Below are 24,283 nucleotides of genomic sequence, written 5' to 3' on the forward strand. Positions count from 1 at the left end.
GGCAGGAAACAGCCCGAGAAATGTTTCCGAGGAATGACAGGGCTGCCCCCTTGTTCACAGCAACTCTCCTAGGAGAAGCAGGGCTCCACGGAAAGTCTAACAAGGAGAGAGAAGCTGCACCCCGCTGTACCCTCCAGACCCCCAAAGCACAGAGAAGGAGTAGGATGAGAGAAGGGCTCTGCCCTGGGCCTGGCAGCCAGGAGCCACCTTCCTGGGAAGTCTCAGGAGGCTGGCAAGCTCTGCCAAGGCAGGTGGGATGCTGAATTCTTGGGGAGAGAGACAGGTTTCCTGCGCACAGAAACGCCCTGACTTAGTCAACAATAGGCTCTTGGAGCTCCCTTAGCAATTACCGCCTCACCACTCAGCCTCGTGCTTGGCTGGCCACTAATAATTTATTGCAAATACGTCTCATGGCTCCAATAAGGCAGCCGCTTCTCTGCCTCTGAATTCCCTGCAGAGCGTCACACAGCTGGGCACCCAGCTGGTCCTCATTAAAATCCTCCCAGACCTGAATCTTCTCACCCTTCCTTGCTCCCATCTCCAGCCCTGCCCTCCAGCAGCCGGCCCAGGGCACCCACTTTTCCTCACTCTCCTAAGAGCTGGATTGGCAGTTGCCAATACAGGAAGGGCAGGTGAGAGCCTCTGAGTCTGTAGATCTGACTGGTAGCCTGGTGAAAGATACCAGGACCTTCTATAGGTAAACAGGGAATCGCTATTAGCAAATTCTCTAATTAGCATTCTCTTTATCATCCTCCTGTGGAAAATACTCATTTGTAACATTTTAAGTCAGACCATGCAGAACTGGAAATCTGTAAGAACAGTGCCCAGGAAGGGTCTCTGGCAGGAGCCACTTCCCAGGTTTTGGTTACCTCACCTATAAAAAAGAGGGATGGCAATGCATTACTGTAGGCAGGTGACTAAACCAACCTTCCCATTCTATACTTCTGTGCAATATTGGACCATCTCGTTCATCTGTGTGCAAAACAATGATGTGGATTTGGCATAAAAAGACTCAAAGTTCCCATCCTGGCTTTGGCACTTATTAGCTGGCTGGTGCTGGGAAAGTCACTTCATCTTTCTGAATGAATTTTCTCACCTGTGAAATGGGCACAATAATAATATCTTCACCACATAGATGGTGTGAGATTTAAATGGGATACCATGTGTGAGCAGGATTGATAAACTGTAAAATAGTATCCAAGTGTTACTGATTATTAACAGATCATAATGACTGTGGTAAATAAAAACCTCCCTTTAAATAAGCAAACGCCTATGGGCAACAACAGAAACACAAAAAAGATCATCGTTGATGGATTTGCTGGTAACTCTTCCCTGCCCAGGGAGATCGTCAGCCCTGAAACCGCCTCTTGAAGTGGGGACCCACCAGAGTCGGGTAGTAAATGCTGATCTCGGGATGGAGGCTGGAGGTCGGGGCTCTCAGAACACAGGGTCAGACTACCCACCACCTGCCAGGGCCTCACCCACGTTGCTTCTGCAGTTGGGCAGCAGACTCCCAGCAGCCACTTCCCCAGCTGTTTTTAAACGACAGTAAATTGTGGCCCTTTTTTTTCTAATGCACTTCTTTGCAAAGGAAGCAGACCCTCCAGAATGAATATTCATTTGTACTACCCCTCAAAAAAATGCTGATAAACTCACGAAAAAGTTGTGTTATTGCTAAACGCTAATTGCATTTCCTTGGGTAAGCACCATAAAAAATTCATTGCAGTTTTTAGAAACAAGATACCAATTGCATTTTAATTGCTAGAAAGGAGAGAGCGGGGGAGAAGCTTAACCAGGAAAATGCTAACTGGGCAGAAACTCAGAAAGACATCTCCCGAGCAAGAAGGCCCAGTCCCGAAACAAGAGCTGAGGAGAGATGGATCTCGTGGGGAAGCCAGACCCTCCCGGAGGGAGCACTAACTCAGTGGCACTCAGACTTGCAGCATCAGAGCACCTGGAAGGCTGGGGCTTTCTGTTGTCAATCATGACATGTAGATTTAACAAATGTACAGAATTATATGAGCAGGAGTCAGTTCCAGAGCTTTAAGAAACATGTATGGGAGGAAAATTGTAATTCTACTACCCCTTAATGTGGGTGTGAGAGAAAGAGAGAGAAGGGGGGTGGGGGGAGGACGGGACCAAGGCCATACAGCATTTCACTTTAATACCGGAAGTCCTGGACCAGTTCACAGAACTGTCATTTAAAACCTACGCCCTATTCCAACACCAACCAGAGTGTTCTTACGGTGCCCCCCCACCCCCGCCCCAGCAGGGCCAGCCAGAGCCAAGCGACAGCAGGAAGTAGGTGAGATCGACAGAAGAGTGGGGCGGATCCTGACTCCATGGGCTTCACCTGGGCCGGTCCAGCCTTGACCCCATCTGCCCAGGAGCTTCCCAGCCTGGGTCTGTAGGGAGGCACTTCCCCCCCTGAGAGCACAGGGAGAAGGCAGGCCCAGGGCATCCCTGAGCATCCTCCCAAAAGATGCGCACAGGGGCTGGGGGCGGGGGGCAGAAAGGCAGGCTCCCGACTGCCGCCAGCACCCTCTTCCTCTCCAGCTGCTCCTCCCCACCTCCCGGCTCCCCCACCTTCCCAACCCAACCCCAGCTTCTCTCCTGTCATTGAGGCTCTCTGGTGAGATAGAGGGGCTGGCAATCAGGGCTGGAGGGGAGAGGCCCTGTGGCGTGGAGGCTGGCCGGTGGGTAGTGACTGTCTCTTGTGCAGTGATAAGAGATCCATGCCTTCTGCATCCGGGGCTGCTGCTTCTCCTCCATCTAGTGGACCTGCCAGAGACCCCAGGAAACATGAGGCTGGTATGCAGTGAGACTGAGGAAACAACAGGACCAGGGGAGGGAGTCCTGAGCTGGAAGAGACAGGAGCTGATCTACAGAGTGGCTGCACCCTCGGTTAGCTGAGTAACTAGCATTTTAATAAATCACTTAACCACTCAGAACCTTCATTTCCACTTCTATCCAATGGGGCTAAAATATCTGCTTCTCTAGGTTTTCTGTAAGGTTTGAATGAGAAGGTGGACGCATAGGTCCCCTGTAAACTCTAAAGTTTATTATCTACCACCTGCCCTGAGCCCAACCTTGCAGAAGGATGTTTCCCACTGTCACACCCTGCATTTGTAAAGTACTTTATTCAGATCACGTGCTTTTATACACATTCTCTCACTTGGCTCTTCCACTGAACGGATGAAGTGGAGTGGCCAGCCCAGGATCACACAGAATGAATCAGTTGCTGAACTCAAACTGCTAAATGCTGAGCTCTCTCCCTAGGGCAGGGAGAGCAGGCGCGACCAGGGATGAGTAATGGTCATAAGTAAATACGTAATGACACCTGCACTCACTCTAAGCCTAGCGCTGGGCAGGCCTTACCTCATGTAATCGTCACATATGATGGCATATACAGTAGCCACGATGGTTACTACCAGGACACTGAGGTTTACCAAAGTTAGGAATTTGCCACAGGTCACACAGGAAATGGCAGATCTGGGCTACAAATTCAGGTCAACTCTTCCTTAGTGAATGCTTAAATTGATAGAATGGATTCAACGTTATAAGCATCACTTCTTCCTCCTCCCAGTCTGGGAATATTCCCCAGCCCTCAGTAGGGCCCAGGCCCGAGGGATGAGGGTCACAGTCTCCGAGGGTTATTGATCCTTCACAAACGGCTCTGCCCCACCTGCCCCCCGACTCACCTGCGCCGTGTCCTGGATCCAGTCCAGGAATTCGGCAACCTTGGCGTAGACACCGGGGTGGTTGGGCTCTGCGCAGCCGCGGCCCCAGCTGACCACGCCCACCAGGCGCCACGTGCCCTTGTCCAGGCACACCAGGGGACCCCCGCTATCCCCCTGCGGCATCCAGGCACCGGGACACAGAGAAACAGGCAGTTAGTCCTTCCTGGTGGAGTGGCGGCAGAGTGGAGTGGCCGGGGCCGGGAGCACACCCTGCATTCCAGGCGGTCCTGCTTCCAGGACGGATCCCGTCTTGCCTCGCGCCCCGCTTCAACCCTCAGCGCGCTGCCCACTTGCCTGGGCACGCCCGCTCGCGGAGAGGATGTCATCCGGGCGCCCGGCCACAGGCCCCGCCCACCTCGCACCGGGCCCCCGCCCGCCTGCACCTGGCACGCGTCGGCCCTCTGGTCCAGGTAGCCGGCACACAGCATGCGGGGCGTGAGGGCCCCACTGTACACGCAAGAGCTGTTGCAGAGCTCGGTGCTGAGCAGGGGCACCACCGTGTCCCGGAGCGTGTCCGACCTGTGGGCTGCGGGAGGCAGATGCGGAGATGGAGGGGCGCCTTTTCCCGGAGCAAGGCCCGGGAAAGCAGGGCAGCAAGAGGGCCTTAGAGGCCCCGGAGGTGCGGAGGCCCAAAGAGGGGAGCCCAGGATGGGAGCTGTGGACTCGGGGAGAGGAGGCAGGGGTCCGTCAGACTTGGGGGCTGGGAGCGAGGAGGAGGAGTAGACCCCACACATACACCCTGATGCCGAGGCCGTGGCCCTCCTGGGAGAAGGGGAGGAGGAGGTGCCTCACCTTGGGAAAGGATGCCTCCCCGACACCCACACCCCTGTGCACTCCGGGCCCTGGGAGCTGACTCACTGTGGCTGGGGTCAGTGTGGCCCCAGCCAGACACCCAGCACTGCGAGCCCCTTGGAAATTCCTGCTCTTCAGCCGGCAGGCACACGGCGCCCACGGTGTCTGCGGAGAGGCAGTGGTCCCGGGTCCCACTCCGGCTCGGCCTCCCTGCCCGCGAGCCTGGGCAAAGGACCAGGGCGGGCATGTCCTCCACGCCCCGTCCTCAAACAGTCCTGGCTCCGGCCTCCTGTACAGCTGTGCGGGTCAGGCCCTGCCCCACCTGGGAGCCACCATTCACGCAGAGGACAGTGTGGAAACTGCAGTGTGCCTGGTGCCCTAGGCCGGGCGGTGTACACACGGTGCATCCCCACCTGGGGCTGATGGGGGATGGAAACTCCTTCTGGGTGTTTGTACCTAACTTCTCCTAATGAGGACCCATTTTGGATTTTCCCCAGGGTGTGTGGACCCTCTTGGGACATGGTTTCCAAAAGGGTGCGACCTGTCCTGTGGGCGGAGCCTGGACCTGATTTTACGTAATGCATAGACCTGCCGTTAGATAAACGCCACTTCGCTGGGAGAAAGTATTTCCTCTTCGGTTCTCTCTCAGCCCCTCTTCTGCACCAAGGAGAAAGAGTCTGTCTGGTGCTACTCTATGCCTCTCTTCACGCCTGCCCACCCCTTCCAAGCACAGAGAGAGCGGCCTGACGCGGCAGTTCCGCAGAGCACAGCGCCTAGCTGGGACCTGGGCACTGTTTTGCTTTCACTCTGTGCATTTTTGTGGTTATTATCTATTTAACATAAGTCATATGGATTCTCCAATTAGGCAGTAACCTAAAGTTTCCCTTTAAATATATTCATGTCAATTTAGAAGCATTAACTGTTGAACAACGGTGCAGAGAGCACCCATATACGGTAGAATTTGTGAACGGCATAGAGCAACCACTGTTGCTGGGGAAACCCAAAGCTCCAGGTAGCAATGGGAGGGAGGAGTGCTGAGTGTGTGTGTGTGTGTGTGTGTGTGTGTGTGTGTGTGTGTGGTGAGAGTAGGCGTGCACAGGAGTAGGTGTGCATACTTATGTGAGCCTTGCATGAGTGTGTGAGCGTGTGAGGGCATGCACACGTGTGTGTGTGTGTGTGTGAGCATGTGTGTCTGTAGGTGAGTGCACTTGGCATGTGCGTGTGGAAGAGCTGCCCTTCAAGGGCAGATGCTGTGGGGGAGACGCTCTCGGGAATTGTTTGCCTCGTGGACTTGAAGAGAGTCAATTCGCTCTCTAAAGGTCAGCATCCTTATCTGCATACACCGGCCTCAGCTCCCTGTCAGGTTTGTTCTGAGGATGGGGTGAAAGGATATTTGGTAAGGGAAATCTTATTAACCGTAACGTGGTGCTAGTTATTAACGGTTATCCTATTCACTGTCAATACATAGTTAACTATTATTCATTGTAACCCGGCTGGGACCTGGCACCGGCAGCCTGTTGGGAGACGGAGCCACTGAGAAGCTCTTCTTGGGACCTCGAGGCAAATCCCGCCTGCAGCCCAGATGGGAAAAGGGCCAGAACCTTTGTCCCCAAAAGAGTGTGTGGAAGAGTTGGCGCCACCCCAGGTCCAGGTGATGCCAGAGTCCACGACGGTCACCAAATGAAGCGAACGTTGGGTTCACGGCACAAGGGGGTCTTAGGAACCCACGGGGCTCTCGCGCTCCCGGCGCCGCCCCTCACCACAGCCTCACCTGAGAAGTGGAGCGGGGTCCGGAGCTGCAGGAGGGCCATGTCGTAGTCGTGACTCTGGGCACTGTACAGAGGGTGGGCGATGATCCGCTCCACCACAGCCCCCTGGTGCGGCCTGACTGTGCTGTGGCTGACCAGCCCCGCATGGACCCGCCAGCTGGACCGGCGGGACAGCCTGAAACTGCACAAGGGAGCTGAGCTGAGCCTGGGGGAGGAAGGGGCCGGAGACGTTGACATAAATGAGTTGGTGGGGGGAGGAAGCCAACAAGCATGGCTGTTAGTGGGGGCCCCATCACCAGGCTGCAAGCTCCCAGAAGCCAGGCCTCTTAGAATCCCCCAGCAGCTGGCAAGACACTGGGCATGCAGTAGGTGCTTAAGAAACGCTCAGGCACTGATGGAGAGAGAAGTGAGACACTATGATCATTGGCCACCACCCCTGCACTCTCCCATATAACCCCCTTCAAGTTTTACAGCAAACGTGGAAGGGCCTTGTGTGATTATCATAGCTCTAAGCCGAGTCAGCAAAGCTTTCCTCAGTGCTGTCTTCCCACTTCCTAAGTGTGATCGCTGGGGAGGCACTTTGGCTCTCCCAGCCTCGGTTTCCTCACTATAAGATGAGGATTACACCACCTGCCTTGCCCGCCATCAAGAGAAGAGGGCCGAAGAGCTCATTCATTCCTTCCCACCAGCATTTATTAAGCACCTACTATATTCCAGGCCACGGGGACAAGGCAGGGGAAAAATCAACAAAGGGATTCAGTGGTAAACAAGACTCTTCCCTGCCCCCATGGAGCTTCCAGTGTAAAGGGGAAGAAAGACATTAAACAAATAATTACATGGACATTGATTTAATTACAGTGGTGATAAACGTTAAGAAGCATGGAGGGCTGTGAGTGTGAAAGCATTTTAAAAACTTAAAGACCGAACAAAACTAAAGCACCAATATTTTTATGACTGCTATTTAGGCAGAGCTGTTCTTGGCACCGAACAGGGAGGATTTCACAAACACCGCCCGGGCCCACTCTCAGCAGACATGGGAGGAGGACAGTTGGACATTGTATACAGGACACACCAACGGCCAAAGAGAAAATGCTAGGGGGCACCCTCCCCCCAGCAGCCCCCAGCCTTGCCTGTGCACACAGTGCGCCGCGGTCACCACCCAGTGCGGGGCCAGCACGGAGCCCCCGCATGTGTGCCGGGCACCCAGGGCCACGCTGGCCTGCCAGGGCCAGCGCCCGGGAGCCACCGCCTGCCCGCCCACTATCTGGGAAGCCAGGGGCCTGGTCCCACACTCTGCAAACAGACAAGCACTGGTGAGATGAAAAGAACACGGGGTGGGTGTCAGCACTGTGCTAACTTTCGAGGCCTGTGGTCCAGCGTGGATGGCTCCCATTTATCATTCCTGGCCCTAAGCATCGGGCGGGAAGCTGGGAATGTTGCTTACACATCCACCTGCCCCGTCAGGCGGTGCGCTCGCTGAGAGCAGGGGTGGTGCCTGCACCATCTATGGAGCCCCAGGATCTAAGAAAGCGCCTGTCCCATAGGAGGGGTCAAATGGTGGCATGTGGACAGACGCGTGGAAGGACAGATGCAGAGATGGCTAGATGGCTGGGAAGGCGGGTGAAAGGAACTCTGCCAACTGTCTCCCACTTGGCCCCTCTTTCCCCACCATCCTTAGGCTCCAGAAGCTGCTGTTTCCCCTTTGGGGTGCCCCCAGAGGCCAGGGAACGTCGGAGGCCAGGACGGGGAGTGAGGCAAGCAGGTCATCCACCCAAACCAGTGGCTGGTGGCGAATGGGACAGAGGTGTAGACGGGGCTCTGTTTCGGCAGAACTGTCTGCAAGAAGGGGCCCTGCAGGCAGGTGGGCAAGGAACCCCACCCCAGACCCAGCTGAGCTTCCCAGTGGGGATGTCCCACCGTGAGGGCAGCGGGGAGACGCCCTCCTCCCGCCGCCTCCTTCCCGGACCCAGGACAGGACTCACCAGAGCATCTGAGGGAAACCACTTGACCAGAAGTACAGCTGTTCCTGCAAAACAGAGGCAGCGCCAGCAGGAAGCTGGGCGGGGGGCCCACCCCAGGCTGCACGACCACCCGAGGGCCTGGGGAAGGGGGTCGTTGTTGGTGGGAGCAGAGGGGGCCTCTCTGTAGCCACAGCCACCTGCTTCTGAACCCATCCAAGCCCCCAGGCCCCTGCTTGTAGCAGGTCTCTGGGACGGCAGCTGTGCTCTGCCCGGTCGTCCCGGGCACACAGGACTTCGTGGTCCTCCAGTTGGATTTGGGCAGGGCCCAAAGTTGCAAATGGAGCGTTCATGAATGTGAAAATCCGGCTGTTCCCACTAAGGCCCCTGAGTAAATGTGTGCTCAGCGGATGAGTGGGTAAGAGAGTGAGTGAATGGACTCAGTTCTTCGCCCCATGCTGCGGCCTCTGATGACTCCACTCTCTCAAGCCCTGTGCCCGGCCCTGCGTACTCATATGCCTGCTTTCCTTTCTTAGCATAAACCTCAACTCCTGGGAGTTCCCTGGCGGTCCAGTGGTTAGGACTCTGCACTTTCACTGCTGAGGGCCCAGGTTCAATCCCTGCTTGGGGAGCTAAGATCCCACAAGCCACATAGTGCAGCCTAATATAAATAAATAAATAAAATTTAAAAACACACTGTTAAAAAGGAAAAAAGAAATCAACTCCTTTTGGAGCAAAGCCCTCTTTCTTGACTTCTCTCTTGCCCCCAGAATCCTAATGCCTGGATTCTACTAGTTTTCCAAATCCACGGCCCCTGGCTCTCCTGGCAGAGTCAGTCCCACCCCTACTTCCCTTTGCCTATTAAGGTATCTAAGACAGGGACCCCACGTTCCCCTGATCAGCCCACAGGGGACAGGAGCTGGGTAGGAGGGGATTGAGGTTCCGACGGGAACAGTGGTGAAGGGATGAGAAGGCTTTAGAGCAGGGACAGGAGGAGGCTGCTGGAAAGCTTGAGGACACCCAGGCAGGGTGAAAACCCACTCAGCTTGCACCCACCCCCAGGATTTGGGGAAGGGGCCATCCCAGAGCCCTCTCTTCTCTGGAGGGTCTCCAGGTTCCAGACAGTCAACCATCTCTCTCCTGAGATAGCAGAATTATCCAAATAAAGTGTGGCAGGGGTGAGAGGGACTAGTTTGGAGACAGGAGCCTGGTTTCAAGACTTGGTTTGGCTGCTTATCAGTTCTGTGACCTAGCACAAGGCCCTTTACTTCACTGAGTCTCAGTTTTCCCACCTGTAAAATGGGAATAGGAGTACCATTTCAAATCCTCTGACAATTACACCCAATCCTGCCATTCTTGTGAGGGGCAAATAAGATGATGTATGTGAAACATTGGTGGGCAGGGCTCCTGTGAGCTGAGTTAGTAATTTCTAATTGGGAAATATTCCTCTTTGTTGTCCTATCTTACACCTCCAGTGTCCTCGCCACCAGGCTCTCATGATAGGAAGATTTTTGCTGGATTGTTCACCAGGAAGTGAGGGACATCACTCAGCCCCCTGAGAAGCCCTACCTGGGCTGCCACACCTCCTCCGGGAGGCCTCCCAGTCTAGGAGAGAGCTGAGCAAACTGCCTGGAGCTGTTGAGCCTGATGTCAGACAGGTTCACTGCCTTGTGGTCTGTGAGTCTTGGCAGGAGAAGGGAATAAAACGGGAGGAAATCAGCTTTAAACTGACGATCAGCACGAGAGATGGGGGTTAAGTATAACCGGAATATGATACTATACCAGTGTAGTGACTGAGCAAGACTTTGACAATGACCTCTTCTGGGATTTATATTTGTTAAAAATCAAGGATGTTCAAAGGAGAGAAACAGACTGGGGCACCATCATGCCCAGAGGCCAGGAGATGACCAAAATGACCTCTTGCCACTTCCTGGGTACTTTGATGGTGACAGACAGATAGAGGTCTTCAATGCTCCTCCCCCACCCACCAGCTCTCCACCCTCCCCAGGCCCCACCTCTGGCCCCAGCTACCTGAGATGCCCAAGGCTCCGGCAGATCCGTACCCCCAGGGCAGAGCTCCAGCCCTCGTGGCAGACCAGAAGCCAGTCTGGCTGGGCCCTCACCTGCACTTCCAGCAAGAAGTCCTCGGTGTTTATTCTGAAAGACACTGAAACCACAGCATGAAAGCCACATCCCACCTGCTGTGGGATGGAGGGGCATCATGGGCAGGGCGAGCCGGACCTGGCCACCATGGGACCTAAAGAGGCCTTCACGATAGCATCTGGGTCACCCCATATCAGGCTCCCTGTTCCCCATGGAGCCAGCCGGTTCCGAGAACAAAATAACCCCTCTTTGCACAGCCTTTTAGGTTTGTGTTTTAACCAAGTGCTTTTAAACGTGCTCCATCACTAAGTGTCACAGCGACGCTGTGGGGTGAGAATTCCCATCCTCCACATTCTGCAGAGGGAAGTAAAGCACGGAGGTTAAGCGACCTGTCCTAGGTCACAGGATCTGCAAGTGATGGATCCAAGTCTTCTGATTTCAAATCTCATGACAATACTAGTGATGGTTCCTGTTTATTGAGCATCTGCTTTTTCCACGCTCTGTGCTAAGCCCTTTTATTTTATGCTCTTATTATGCTTCCGACTTCATGCGGTAACTATTTTCATCTCCACTTCATGGAGAAGGAAATGGAAGCTCAAAGCAGTAACGGAACCAAAGGCACACACGGCTAGCAAAAGCAGGCTCCAAGCTGACCCTAACTAACCTCTGTAACTGATTCTACCCGCAGCCTTAGCAGCACTGTATCTGCTGACCCTCAACTCTTACCTGGAGGGGAGGGGACAAGATTTGGGTGCGGGATGCGGAGACAACGTGGCGAGACGTTCCCAGCCCTCTGTGCGTTCTCTGCCCCTGGGCCCAGACCCTTGCCGGCCCCGCGCTGGCCCCGCACACACGCCTGGCCTCTCTTCCCCACCCTGCAGCCTCACGCTGCCCAAAGGGCGAGTCGCCATCTCTCCTGGCAGCCTGGGCTCTTGGCCGTGCCCCAGCTAGAGATCAAGACCGCCCCCCAGGAGTGCTGAAAGCCCTAAATCAGAGATCAGCTCTACAAGGCTGGGCCGTGGCTCCACCCTCACGGTACAGGAGACACAGGTGGGTGGCAGCGAACTCGTGGCCCTTCAGTTTGGTCCTCTTGCCCCCAGCCAGAAGGGAGGATCCCACAGATGTGCAGGGGCCCGGGGCCCAGGTGGGAGTCCTGCGACCTTGGGGCGCGGCCCACCTGCTCTGGGAAGCGAGGGGAGCAGGGCTTCCTCACCGCTGGCCTCCGAGCAGTTTAAGCTCGTCTCCTCATCCTGCAGGGTCCCGGGAACAGGCTGAGAGGCAGCCGGCCACAGATACAGCGCTTCAGAGGACAAAGACAAGGAGAGGCTGGGGGAAGGAAGGGATTCCCCTAGGAGGGGGCCAAGGAGAAGAGCAAGGGACCTGCAGCAGAGCAAGGCAAAGGCAGCCTCCGGGGGGCTCCTGACCACCCTGCCCGAGGCAGCCCCCCGCAACGTGCAGAAGAGCGCCATTGCGCTCTCAATGTCTCTGTCTGTCTCTCTCTCTCTCCCTCCGACTGGGAAAGATCTCTTGGAGAAGTTTGACAAGGGCCTCCCTGGACCATCCACTCGAGCACATTTCTCACTGTAGGACTGAAATGTTCTTCTTTACGGAGAGCCCGAGTCCCTCCTGCTGGCCCATCACCCCGTTTCTACTTGCTGCCTACTCAGACTAGACGGAAAAGATGCTCATCCCACCTGCCTTGCACACCTGCTCAGCACCTGCTCCTCCCTCCCAGCATCCCCCAGATCCTGTTCGTTGCCCCTCCCCTGCCACTGAAGGTCCCAGCACTGACCTAGAAGCCAGGAGCCAATGCTTGCACCAGCCAGCAACACCAGGGCTCCCAACACCGCCCAGCCGCGCCGCCCTGTGCACCAGCGCCCTGCCCAAGAGACTGGGTGGGGGAGGAGGGCAGAGGAGAGTCTGGGGACCCTGCCTCCGCCTGCCGGCCGCACTTCACCCCGAGGCACCACCCCGGGACCAGACAGCCACCGACTCGCGGCGGTGGTTTGCCCCACTGCCCCTGCCCGCCTCGCCCTGCCCCATCATCCTGGGGTGGGTAGAGGGTAGAGCTCTGATCACTGGAGCCTCAGAGCCCACTCAAGCCCCCAAATGGGAAACAGAGCAAAAGCAGGTCTGGGATTAATAGTGAGACAGCCTCTCACCATTAGTCATTTAAGGCTGACCTGGGAAGATCTGGGGAAAAAGAACCTGGAGGATGTAGGAAGTTGTCCCTTCACTGCCCCCACCCTGTCATTCCCCGATGGCCCAGTCTGGCCTACTGGGTTGCTGCTGGGCCTCGGGCCTCCGCAGTGGGTCTCCTGGCTCTGCTCTGAAGATCCAGGATCCTGGACTCTCCTCTGCATACTGAGCCTCCATGGGGGCTTGGCCATCCAGCATCAGGCTCTGGGGAAATAGCTGTCAGTCACTCACCAAGGAGAGAAATCACCACTGACCACAAGAAGTCCCCACTCTCTAACTCCAGCTGGGCCCTCGTTGCCACTGGTGAGCCTTTCTTCACCTTGGGGACTCCATGTGTGTTCCCATAGAGGCCCCTCGGGCCTCCCTGCTCTCCTGGAGCCCCTAGCCCCACCCACCTTTCTCTCACACATCCAGTAAGTGTCAGAGCAGAGACCTGAGCCCAGATTGGGCCAACTCCAACGCCCGCACTCTTCACCACCCCCTCACCTTGGTTCCCACCAGCATGGAGGACATCCACTGAATCCCTCAGCTTCCCTCCTCAGATCCTAAGATCCCATCCTTCCTCATTCCCTCCTATCTTGGAGGAAAAACTGCCCCTCCCCTACAAACCATGCATTCATTCACCCAGTAAATAGTATTCAGCCCAAGTGGACAGTCCACGTTGGGGGATACTGTAAGTTCAAGGTAAATTAACATGGACCTCCACAACCACCGCCTCAAAGAACCTACTTGTGAGTCCTGAAGATAAGTCATGTAAACAAAGCAGCACAAGTTCAGTGACAGAAGAGAAGTTCAGTTTAACTAACATTGGAATTCCAAAGGAGAGCTTACTTCTTGTTGGGGAGATCAAGAAAGGCTTCCTGGAAGAGGCAGCCTCTGAGACAGGCCCTCAGAGATGAATAGGGTTTGAACTGACATATATGGTCATTGGGTGTTCCAGGAAAAAGGTGTTGAGGAGGCAAATGAATGGGAGTAAGAAAGCATAGAGTGGGGTAGGTCAGACATATGCCTAAAATTCACGTGTCATGAAGAAGAGTAAAGGAAAGTAAGATCTTGGCAAAAACACTGGACCAGCAGTTCAAGGCTAGGTCTACAGCCTACTACATGAACTTGGTAACTCGTCAGCCCTCCCAATTTCAACTTTCTCCTTTATGAAATAAGAGTGATAACCCCTGCTACCCATTGAGTAGTCTCCCCCATCTAGCTTTGTCTCCATTCCTTCTCTATGCCAGAGCAATCTTTCTAAAATGCAAACATTAGCAAGTTCACACCATCTTTAAAGTATCTAATGATTTTGTAGCCTTCAGGGTAAATCCTAACCTCCCTTGCATAGCTCACAGCATCCTCTGTGATCTCGCCCCTCCTCACCTCTCCATCCTCACCTGGCAGCACTAACTCCTCCACAGCATGACTCAGGGTGATACTAACACACGTGCCTGTCCTTAGCGTCCTCACACACTCTCACACCACGGAAGCATGGCACCTGCTATCCCCTTCCCCACATACTGACTCTTATGACCTTGCAAGACTCAGCTTAAGTGTCATGTTTCCAGGAAGCTTTCTTCAACCCAGGTAGCACCTATTGTGACCCTCTATTATGCTCATTTACTTCTCTCTCTCTCTCTCCTTCCTCTCTGGTCTAGGCATCCCAGAGTCTAGCTCAAGGCCTAGCACAAAGTGGGAATTCAGTTAATGCACACTGAATAAAAGGAAGGAAGGAAGGAAGGGAGGGAGGGAGGGAGGAAGAAAACAGATTATGTGGCTGATAGGGTTTTATAAAGTACAACACAAATATTAAGTATAATAAATAATATATTAATAAGAAATACATATAAACTATGGGTCCTTTCTTTAATGAATTTATAATCCACTAAAGTAGAAAGAGTCCCTTAAAGTTGAAGTAAGTCCCGTCTCCCCTGCAGACCACTTTCCCCTGTCAACACGGCTTGGTCTAGAGAGAATTCTAGAGCATGTTCAGCCTTTCTTCCTGTCTCAGTATCAAGGGAGCCTGGCTTGAAGTTCAGCCTCTGAACAAACTGGCCTCACCTCGGGAGCTGCCTCACCTCAACACTCACCTGTCCAAGGCCATGTGGTAGCCTGCAAAAATGGTCTTTAATGGTACAGGACTTCTTCGTCCTTTTTTTGAGGAGGAGTTCATGTAATAATGACTTGCTAAGTGCTGCCTACAGGCAAAGCACCTGGCTAGGCATATGGGGCACAAGAGTGGGAAATAAATGTCACGCCCGGGGAAAACCAAACCAGGAGGTTGACCACACAGGGTCCCCTCTAGGGCCCCCTCTCCTCTGCACCAGAGCTGCCAGAGGAGACTCCTTCCAAGAGCCTAGAATTCCAAGGGTGGGGTCAGGGGTGGGAGTAGAAAGAAAGAGAGGGCAGAGCAGGGTGTGGCCTTACCATAATGGTCCGTGGCACCAATGCAAAACCTCAAGGTCTGCTAGGTAACATTCTGCTCCTGTTCTTGGATCAGCATTGATTAAATAGCCTGGCCAGCTTGGTTAGAAGATGAAGTCTCCCTAGTTCACACATGGCTTCTCCCTTCACCGTCCTCCACACACACACACACACCAGAGAGACAATGAACTCTGCTCAGAAAGCATGAATAGATCCCTTGTTGCAGGAAAGGGAGTCAAGGGCTAGCCTGGGCTGGGCAGCCTCAGCCCCTCCCATCAGCTAACTGGAAGCTTAGAAGCAGAGAAAAAGGTTAAGAGGAGGAGGGGAAGCCAGCTACTGTTGCTTAGCAACAAGATCCCTTGTGCCAAAAAGTGTGCCCCATGCATACTGGCACAGTCCCCCCACTTCCTGCTGATGGGGCTGTATTCAAGAGACTGATATTAGCATTTGTTGAAATGTTTCTGAGTCCTCTGAATGATATCTCAGTTCTGTGTGGGTTGGCTTTTCCAGCAGTCTGGGGCTATCACCATGTTGAAATTGGGATGTTGATGAGGGATCTTTGTGACCTGTCTCCTCAGGGCTGCACCAGTTACTCCAATGCCAGGGAAATGGAGCCTCTCCACCCCCACTGCCCTGGGGACCAGTTCCTATAGGAGACCTCAGTGCTATGTTGCTTCAAAGCACAAGGTGGCCCAGCTGAGCCCAGGATGGGCTGAACACACCTGGGAGCCATATCTATTTAGTCAAGGAGGAAGAAGAGGTCCCAAGGAAGGGAAAGACTGGAGTGGCTCCCCTTCCTCCAAATGCCTCTCACAGATCCCTCCGATGAGACAGTTAAGAACAGGGGCTTTAGAGTCAGGCCTTCATCCAACACCAGTTCTGCCACTTCCCTTACTCAGCCTTACCTGTAAAGTTATGATAATATTACCTACCTCATAGGGTTTATGCTGGAATTAAATGAGCTATTGAATATAAAATTCTTAGCTTTATAGCTGGTATCTAGCACAGACTCTATTCAGTAAATATTAGCTGCTATTATTATTATTAATGATTACTGTTGAACCTCACTCACAATGAAGGAACAGAGGTCAGCTATGAATCACAGAAGCAGGAGGAGAACATGGTGGCTGGGGCTGAGAAGCTCTTGGCTAGGTGCTGAGGTCTCCTAGAACAATACTCTTCAGCCTACAAATCTGTATACTTACTGTGTGTCAGGAACTAGCCTGGGCATGGGGAATGAATAAGTCACAGGCTAGGAGCTTGCAGGCTGGGAGGAGAGACAGGAACAGATATAAAGAACTGTTTTGTTTTGTTTTGTTTTTTCTTATAAAAAGTGAAATAACAGAAGCTTGAACACAGAGGTATAGGAGAATAAAGGAATAGCTGACTCCTTTGCTCAGAGGACCCAGAGAAGCCTTCACAATGGAGGAGACATTTGAGCTCAGTTTTGAGAAATGAGAAGGCAATCACATAGAAGGGCATTTCAAATATAGTGCAGAGATGTCAGTGAAAATGGGCAAAGTCCCCCCCCCAAATTGTCTCCTCCATAGCAATGAGAAATCTGAAAAAAAATTGTCAGAATTAACTTTTTTAGAACTCTAGAAATTAACCAAAGGCTTATACCAATATGGGAAGAGTTTATTAGAGAAAAATGACAGACCACAGCTAACATCATACTCAATGGTGTAAAGCTAAAAACTTTTCCTCGAAGATAAGGAACAAGACAAGGATGCCCACTATTGCCACTTTTATTCAACATAATATTGGAAGTCAAGTCAAGTCAAACTGGGCAAGCAAAAAAATAATTAAAGGCATCCAACTTGGAAAGGAAGAAGTAAAAACTGTCATTATTTACAGATGACATATTATATCTAGAAAACTCTAAAGATTCCATCAAAAAGCTGTTAAAATAAATGAATTCAGTAAAGTTTCAGGATACAAAATCAATAAACAAAAATCTGTTGTGTTTCCATAGACTAATAGCTATCAGAAAGAGAAATTAGGAAAATAATCCCATTTACAATTGCATCAAAAAGAATAAAATGCCTAGGAATAAATTTAATCAAGGAGGTGAAAAACCTGTACACTGAAAACCATAAGACATTGATACAAGAAATTGTAGAAGACACAAATACATGGAAAGATATTTTGTGCTCATGGATAGGAAGAATTAACATTGTTAAAATGTCCATACTACCCAAAGCGATCTACAGAGTCAACACAATCCCTATCAAAATTCCAACGGTATTTTTCACAGAAATAGAACAAACAATCCTAAAGTACAGAACTAAAAAAGACTCTCAAATAGTCAAAGTGATCTTCAGAAAGAAGAACGAAACTGGAGGCCTCAGACACCCTGATTTCAAACTATATTACAAAGCTATAGTAATCAAAACAGTATAGCACTGGCATAAAAGCAGACACATAGATTAGTGGAATGGAATAGAGAGCCCAGCAATAAACCCATGGTCGATTCATTTGTGACAAAGAAGGCAAGAATACACAATGAGGAAGAGTAGTCTCTTCAATAAATAGTGTTGGGAAAACTGAACAGCTACATGTAAAAGAATGAAACCAGACCCTTATCTTACACCATACAGGAAAATCAACTCAAAATTTATTATAGACTTATATTTAAGACCTGATACTGTAAAACTCCTAGAAGAAAACACAGGGAGTGAGCTCCTTGACACTGGTCTTGGCAATGATTTTTTGGATTTGACACCAAAAGTAAAGGCAACAAAAGCAAAAATAAACAAGTGGGACTACATGAAATTAAAAGGCTCTGCACAGCAAAAGAAACCATTAATACAATGAAAAGGCAACATGTAGAATGGGAGAAAAATTTGCAAATCATATATTTAATAAGAGGTTAATGTGCAAAATATACAAGAACTCATACAACTCAATGGCCAAGAAAAAAAAATCCAGTTTTAAAGTGGGAAGAGGGCTGATGACTCTGAATAGGCATTTTTCCAAAGAAGACATATAGATGGCCAACAGGTATATGAAAAGATGTTCCACATCACTAATCATCAGGGAAATACAAATCAAAACCACAATGAGATATCACCTCACACCTGTTAGAATGGCAGGCATCAAAAAGACAAGAGATAACAAGTGTTGGCGAGGATGTGGAGAAAATGGAACACTTGTGCACTGTTGGCAGAAATGCAAATTGGTGCAGCCACTATGGAAAAAGGTATGGAGGTTTCTTAAAAAATTGAAAATAGAACTACCGTATGATCCAGCAGTCCTGCTTTTGGGTATATATCCAAAGGAAATGAAAACAGGATATGGAAGACATGTCTGCACTCCCATGTTCACTGCAGCATTAGTCACAGTAGCCAAGATGTGGAGAAACCTGTGTCCATCAATGGATGAATGGATACTGAAGATGTGGTCTATATAAACAATGGAATACTACTCATCCATAAGAAAGAAGGAAATGCTGACATTTGCAACAACAGGAATGGACCTTGAGGGCATTATGCTAAGTGACATAAGCCAGACAGAGAAAGACAAACACTGCATGGTATTGCTTACATGTGGGATCTAAATAAAAAGTCAAACTCACAGAAACAGAGTAGAAAAGTGATTGCCAGTCTGGGGGTGGGAGAAATAGGGAGAGGTTAGTAAAAGTGTACAAAATTTCTGTTATACGATGAATAAGGTCTGAGCATCTTATTCCTCTTATAATTAATGTAAGTTATAACATGGATGACTATAGCTTATAATGATGTAATATATAACTGAAATTGGCTGAGACAATAGAACTTAAATGTTCTCACCAAAAAATGAAAAGGTAAATATATGACATGATAGATGTGTTAATGAACTAGATGGAAGGTACAGATAGCAAATCATGATGTACACTTTAAATATATTACAATTTTATTGGACAATTATACCTTAATAAGACATTTTTTAAAGAGTGATTCTAGATTAAACTGAGGTTAGCCTCTTCCTGGCTGTTGTCTCTGCCTGGCTGTCCAAGAAGTCTCTCTTCTTTATCTCTCTGATACTCCTTCCATCCAAGATGAGCCATTCTGGGTTGCTGTGGCCACTTCCCTGGTTTGGACAGAATACCCACCTCTAGAGTGAGGTAGCAGGAGCCTAGGGTTCGAAATTTAAGGAGGCACTCACTAGCAAATGGACTGTCAGCACTTGATTACCTTAAGAGTGATGCCTTCTTAAATCATGTGCCCTAGTGTGCCTTATTGGAAACCAGCTGAAGCAGAACCCCTCTGTGTTCTTCCTCTGGTAATTCAGATGCAGTCTCACCTTAGTCCTGGCCCTGCTCCCTGGCCTTCTCCCCAATGATACTCCCTGACTCCCCAGTACCGCCTCTACAGATGAGCCTCGACTCCTGAGCCTTGAGACCCTTGCTTTCTCTCCTTCTTCAGCCACTACTCTCAAAAACAAGGGACTTTTGCAACTGCCCTTCAGCTGTGCTCTGACACCTCCAGACAGATAACACTGTGATCTTTCTCCTCCACCAAAAGGAAAGACCCATGTGCAGGTTATACAGAATTCTCAGACCTATAAAGTTCTTTTTTTTTTTTTTTTTTGCGGTATGCGGGCCTCTCACTGTTGTGGCCTCCCCCGTTGCAGAGCACAGGCTCCGGACGCGCAGGCTCCGGACGCGCAGGCTCAGCGGCCATGGCTCACGGGCCCAGCCGCTCCACGGCATATGGGATCCTCCCAGACCGGGGCACGAACCCGTATCCCCTGCATCGGCAGGCGGACTCTCAACCACTTGCGCCACCAGGGAGGCCCTAAAGTTCTTTTTTTTAACATCTTTATTGGAGTATAATTGCTTTACAATGGTGTGTTAGTTTCTGCTTTATAACAAAGTGAATCAGTTATACATATACATATGTTCCCATATCTCTTCCCTCTTGCATCTCCCTCCCTCCCACCCTCCCTATCCCACCCCTCCAGGCGGTCACAAAGCACCGAGCTGATCTCCCTGTGCTATGCGGCTGCTTCCCACTATCTATCTATTTTACGTTTGGTAGTGTATATATGTCCATGCCACTCTCTCACTGTGTCACAGCTTACCTTTCCCCCTCCCCATATCCTCAAGTCCCTTCTCTAGTAAGTCTGTGTCTTTATTCCCGTCTTACCCCTAGGTTCTTCATGAACTTTTTTTTTTCTTAGATTCCATATATATGTGTTAGTATACGGTATTTGTTTTTCTCTTTCTGACTTACTTCACTCTGTATGACAGACTCTAGGTCCATCCACCTCGCTACAAATATCTCAATTTTGTTTCTTTTTATGGCTGAGTAATATTCCATTGTATATATGTGCCACATCTTCTTTACCCATTCATCTGCTAATGGACACTTAGGTTGCTTCCATGTCCTGGCTATTGTAAATAGAGCTGCAATGAACATTTTGGTACATGACTCTTTTTGAATTATGGTTTTCTCAGGGTATATGCCCAGTAGTGGGATTGCTGGGTCATATGGTAGTTCTATTTTTAGTTTTTTAAGGAAACTCCATACTGTTCTCCATAGTGGCTGTATCAATTTACATTCCCACCAACAGTGCAAGAGGGTTCCCTTTTCTCCCCATCCTCTCCAGCATTTATTGTTTGTAGATTTTTTGATGATGGCCATTCTGACTGGTGTGAGATGATATCTTATTGTAGTTTTGATTTGCATTTCTCTAATGATTAATGATGTTGAGAATTCTTTCTTGTGTTTGCTGGCAATCTGTATATCTTCTTTGGAGAAATGTCTATTTAGGTCTTCTGCCCATTTTTGGATTGGGTTGTTTGTTTTTTTGTTATTGAGTTACATGAGTTTCTTGTAAATCTTGGAGATTAATCCTTTGTCAGTTGCTTCATTTGCAAATATTTTCTCCCATTCTGAGAGTTGTCGTTTTGTCTTGTTTATGGTTTCCTTTGCTGTGCAAAAGCTTTTAAGTTTCATTAGGTCCCATTCGTTTATTTTTGTTTTTATTTCCATTTCTCTAGGAGGTGGGTCAAAAGGGATCTTGCTGTGATTAATGTCATAGAGTGTTCTGCCTATGTTTTCCTCTAAGAGTTTGATAGTGTCTGGCCTTACATTTAGGTCTTTAATCCATTTTGAGTTTATTTTTGTGTACGGTGTTAGGGAGTGTTCTAATTTCATACTTTTACATGTAGCTGTACAATTTTCCCAGCACCACTTATTGAAGAGGCTGTCTTTTCTCCACTTATCAAAGATAAGGTGACCATCTGTGCATGGGTTTATCTCTGGGCTTTCTATCTTGTTCCATGGATCTATATTTCTGTTTTTGTGCCAGTACCATACTGTCTTGATTATTGTAGCTTTGTAGTATAGTCTGAAGTCAGGGAGCCTGATTCCTCCAGCTCCATTTTTCGTTCTCAAGATTGGTTTGGCTATTCGGGGTCTTTTGTGTTTCCATACAAATTGTGAAGTTTTTTGTTCTAGTTCTGTGAAAAATGCCAATGGTAGTTTGATAGGGATTGCATTGCCCACTCTCACCACTATTATTCAACATAGTTTTGGAAGTTTTAGCCACAGCAATCAGAGAAGAAAAAGAAATAAATGGAATCCAAATCAGAAAAGAAGAAGTAAAGCTGTCACTGTTTGCCAATGACATGATACTCTACATAGAGATTCCTAAAGATGCCACCAGAAAAATACTAGAGCTAATCAATGAATCTGGTAAAGTACCAGGATACAAAATTAATGCACAGAAATCTCTGGCATTCCTATACACTAATGATGAAAAATCTGAAAGTGAAATCAAGAAAACACTCCCATCTACCATTGCAATGAAAAGAATAAAATATCTAGGAATAAACCTACCTAAGGAGACAAAAGACCTGTATGCAGAAAATTATAAGACACTGATGAAAGAAATTAAAGATGATACAAATAGATGCAGAGATATACCATGTTCTTGGATTGGAAGAATCAACATTGTGAAAATGACTCTATAAAGTTCTTTTAAAGAGACCACTGAATCTACCATCTCTCCTATCAGAGGAGAGAGGAGGAGAAAACTGATGCTCTGAAAGGTGAACAAGCCACACCATATTGGAGGCCATCCAAGCCCAAGTCTCCTGACACCTGGTCCAGGGTCTTCCCACTCCCATACATGCCCCACAAGCCACTTATTCACTAAGCTGGCAGGCTTAGAGAGAAGAAATTCCGCCTGTGGACCACAGCTCTGGCCAGTGCCTATGGAGTTCCATCGTGATCACGATCTCCCCTAAGTGTCTGCCAGTGAATGACAGCTTCAACCCTTGTTTGTGGATTTAAGCCTGCCCGTGATCTTCTCTGACTGCCTCCCATACGGTTTTCAGACTTGCTTAAATAGCCTCCATAATCACTCTCTCTTTATCCTCTGGAGAGGGAAATGTTAGTGCTCCAGGTAGAAAACATGCATGGTGTAACATGCAGTCTGGAGATTCTGGAACACTCTGTACATCCCCCTCAGTCCCATCCCACTCCCTTCTTTGGCTTTGTCTACCAACAATGCATCCCCCATCCTCATCCAGTCTATCTGTAGCATGTATGCACGGTATCCCCAGATCCCCTCAAACAGCCCCCACCTCCTTCAAGTTCAGTTTGTGTCATCCCACTGAGGTTAGTTCAAGCCACCAGACCCTCTACTGCCATTCCACAGCCTAATGAGGCCCAGGCACATACCCTTTCCATCCAGCCCTCTGGAGAGTGGTTTTCTCAATGAAGAAATGAATGACTCCTAAGTCTAATAAGAGGGAAGCTTTAATGAGTGAAAATCGGGAAAACGCTAGATCCAGTTACCTTATTCCAGACCATTACTCATATTGATAAGCAGTGAAGAAACCCCAAGTGTCTGTTGCCATATTGCTTGCTTTGGATACAAAGAAATGGATAAAAGTGTATTTAGAAGGAAAAGAAATCTCTGTGATCTCATATGGTAATCAGCTGCTTACTCATTAGCATACTGTCTCTGAGCACTCTCTTCTGTCTTGTTATTCTGACTGAAGTCTAGAATAGGGGATGCCCAAGGAATTGTGGAGGGCAGCCCCTCAGAAGGGTCCTAAAGGGCCTGGAGGTGACATCTACTCAGTCTTCTCCCCTCACTGCCCCCTTCCCTCTCCAGCAAGACCCCACTGGCAAGAAGTTTGAGTTTTTCTTGGCAAATAGAAATCTGGAATATCTTGGGCTCATCTTTGCCTGCTCCCAACTCCTCACCTTCCATTAGTCATTCAAACTGTTCATCTCTCAAATCTACCCCTCTCCCAAACCCACAGTCCCCTGCATGACCATCCACTAGGATCTTCCCCAGAATGACTGTAACAGCAACCCAGTTGATCTCCTGCCTCCAGTCTATTTCATTCTATTCAGTCTGTACCTTTACTTCTTTTCAGCCAATCCAGATGTTCAAGTATCAATATGGAAGGATAAAATAAATGAAAATGGACCCTTCTTTTTTCTACCGTGCTGCCAAAATAACCTTTCCTAGAGCAAGTCTAAATAGATGAAAAACCTTCCATGGCTCCCCAAGCTCCCATGATAAAAGCATTCATTCATTTATTCATTCATTAATTCAGCAAGTGTTTGTTGGTCCTACCAAATGCCAGGCACTATTCTAGATTCTGGAGTTACATTAATGAATGAATCAGGCAGAGCCCCTGCCCTCAAGGAATTTATAGTCTAGCTCCGTCAAGCCAACAATTAGAGTGCAGTCTCTGATGGGGAAGAACAGGTTGTGGTGGGACCACCTAACTTACACCCAGGGTGTCCTTAGCATGGCACGGAGGGTTCTTTCCAAGTTTACCCAACATACTTTTCTAGCCTCATCTTTTTCCTCCCCTTAAGCCAGTCACTAGTCCTTCTTAGACTAAACCACAGCACCTGTGTTCATGCTGTCTCCTATTCCTGAAATACCCTTCCCCCTTTTACTAATTAATTATTTTAGTCCATCAGTCAGCCAATATATATTTATTAAGAATCCCTGCCTGGGGCTTCCCTGGTGGCGCAGTGGTTGAGAGTCCGCCTGCCGATGCAGGGGACACGGGTTCGTGCCCCGATCCTGGAAGATCCCACATGCCGCGGAGCGGCTGGGCCCGCGAGCCATGGCCGCGGAGCCTGTGTGTCCGGAGCCTGTGCTCCGCAACGGGAGAGGCCACAGCAGTGAGAGGCCCGCGTACAGCAAAAAAAAAAAAAAAAAAAAAAAAGAATCCCTGCCTGGTTTGAGTTTGCTGGTTAGTGGGAGGAGACCCACATGAATCAAAGGACCACAGAAAGTGCACAATTACAGCTCTGAAGAAGTGCTATGAGAGGTACAAGGTGCTAATGAG

General features: G+C 49.7%; 1 protein-coding gene across 1 annotated transcript; it reads right to left on the reverse strand.

Moving 5' to 3' along the window:
* Nucleotides 1-2,749: 2,749 nt before the first annotated feature.
* TMPRSS5 (transmembrane serine protease 5) lies at nucleotides 2,750-13,074 on the reverse strand. The gene is made up of 13 exons (XM_060105251.1): nucleotides 13,048-13,074; nucleotides 12,642-12,765; nucleotides 12,155-12,253; nucleotides 11,540-11,662; nucleotides 10,291-10,426; nucleotides 9,829-9,942; nucleotides 8,284-8,327; nucleotides 7,432-7,594; nucleotides 6,304-6,482; nucleotides 4,599-4,697; nucleotides 4,124-4,266; nucleotides 3,702-3,854; nucleotides 2,750-2,781 (listed from the first exon to the last, which is right to left on the reverse strand). The coding sequence occupies exons 1-13, from the start codon at nucleotides 13,072-13,074 to the stop codon at nucleotides 2,773-2,775; spliced, it is 1,413 nt and encodes a 470-aa protein (XP_059961234.1). The 3' UTR covers nucleotides 2,750-2,772.
* Between the last annotated feature and the right edge of the window lie 11,209 nt (nucleotides 13,075-24,283).

The sequence above is a fragment of the Mesoplodon densirostris genome, chromosome 7, assembly GCF_025265405.1.
Source record: "Mesoplodon densirostris isolate mMesDen1 chromosome 7, mMesDen1 primary haplotype, whole genome shotgun sequence".
In the NCBI taxonomy this organism is placed as follows: domain Eukaryota; kingdom Metazoa; phylum Chordata; class Mammalia; order Artiodactyla; family Ziphiidae; genus Mesoplodon; species Mesoplodon densirostris.

What these genes read in the sequence shown, in the direction of transcription:
- TMPRSS5 (XM_060105251.1), bottom strand. Translation starts at nt 13,074, where the DNA reads ATGTCCTCCATGCTGGTGGGAACCAAG. An exon ending in GGTTTCCCTCAGATGCTCTG is followed by an intron (nt 7,595 to 8,283) that starts GTGAGTCCTGTC and finishes GTCTGTTTGCAG; the next exon opens with AGTGTGGGACCAGGCCCCTG. An exon ending in AGAGGGCCGACGCGTGCCAG is followed by an intron (nt 3,855 to 4,123) that starts GTGCAGGCGGGC and finishes TGGATGCCGCAG; the next exon opens with GGGGATAGCGGGGGTCCCCT.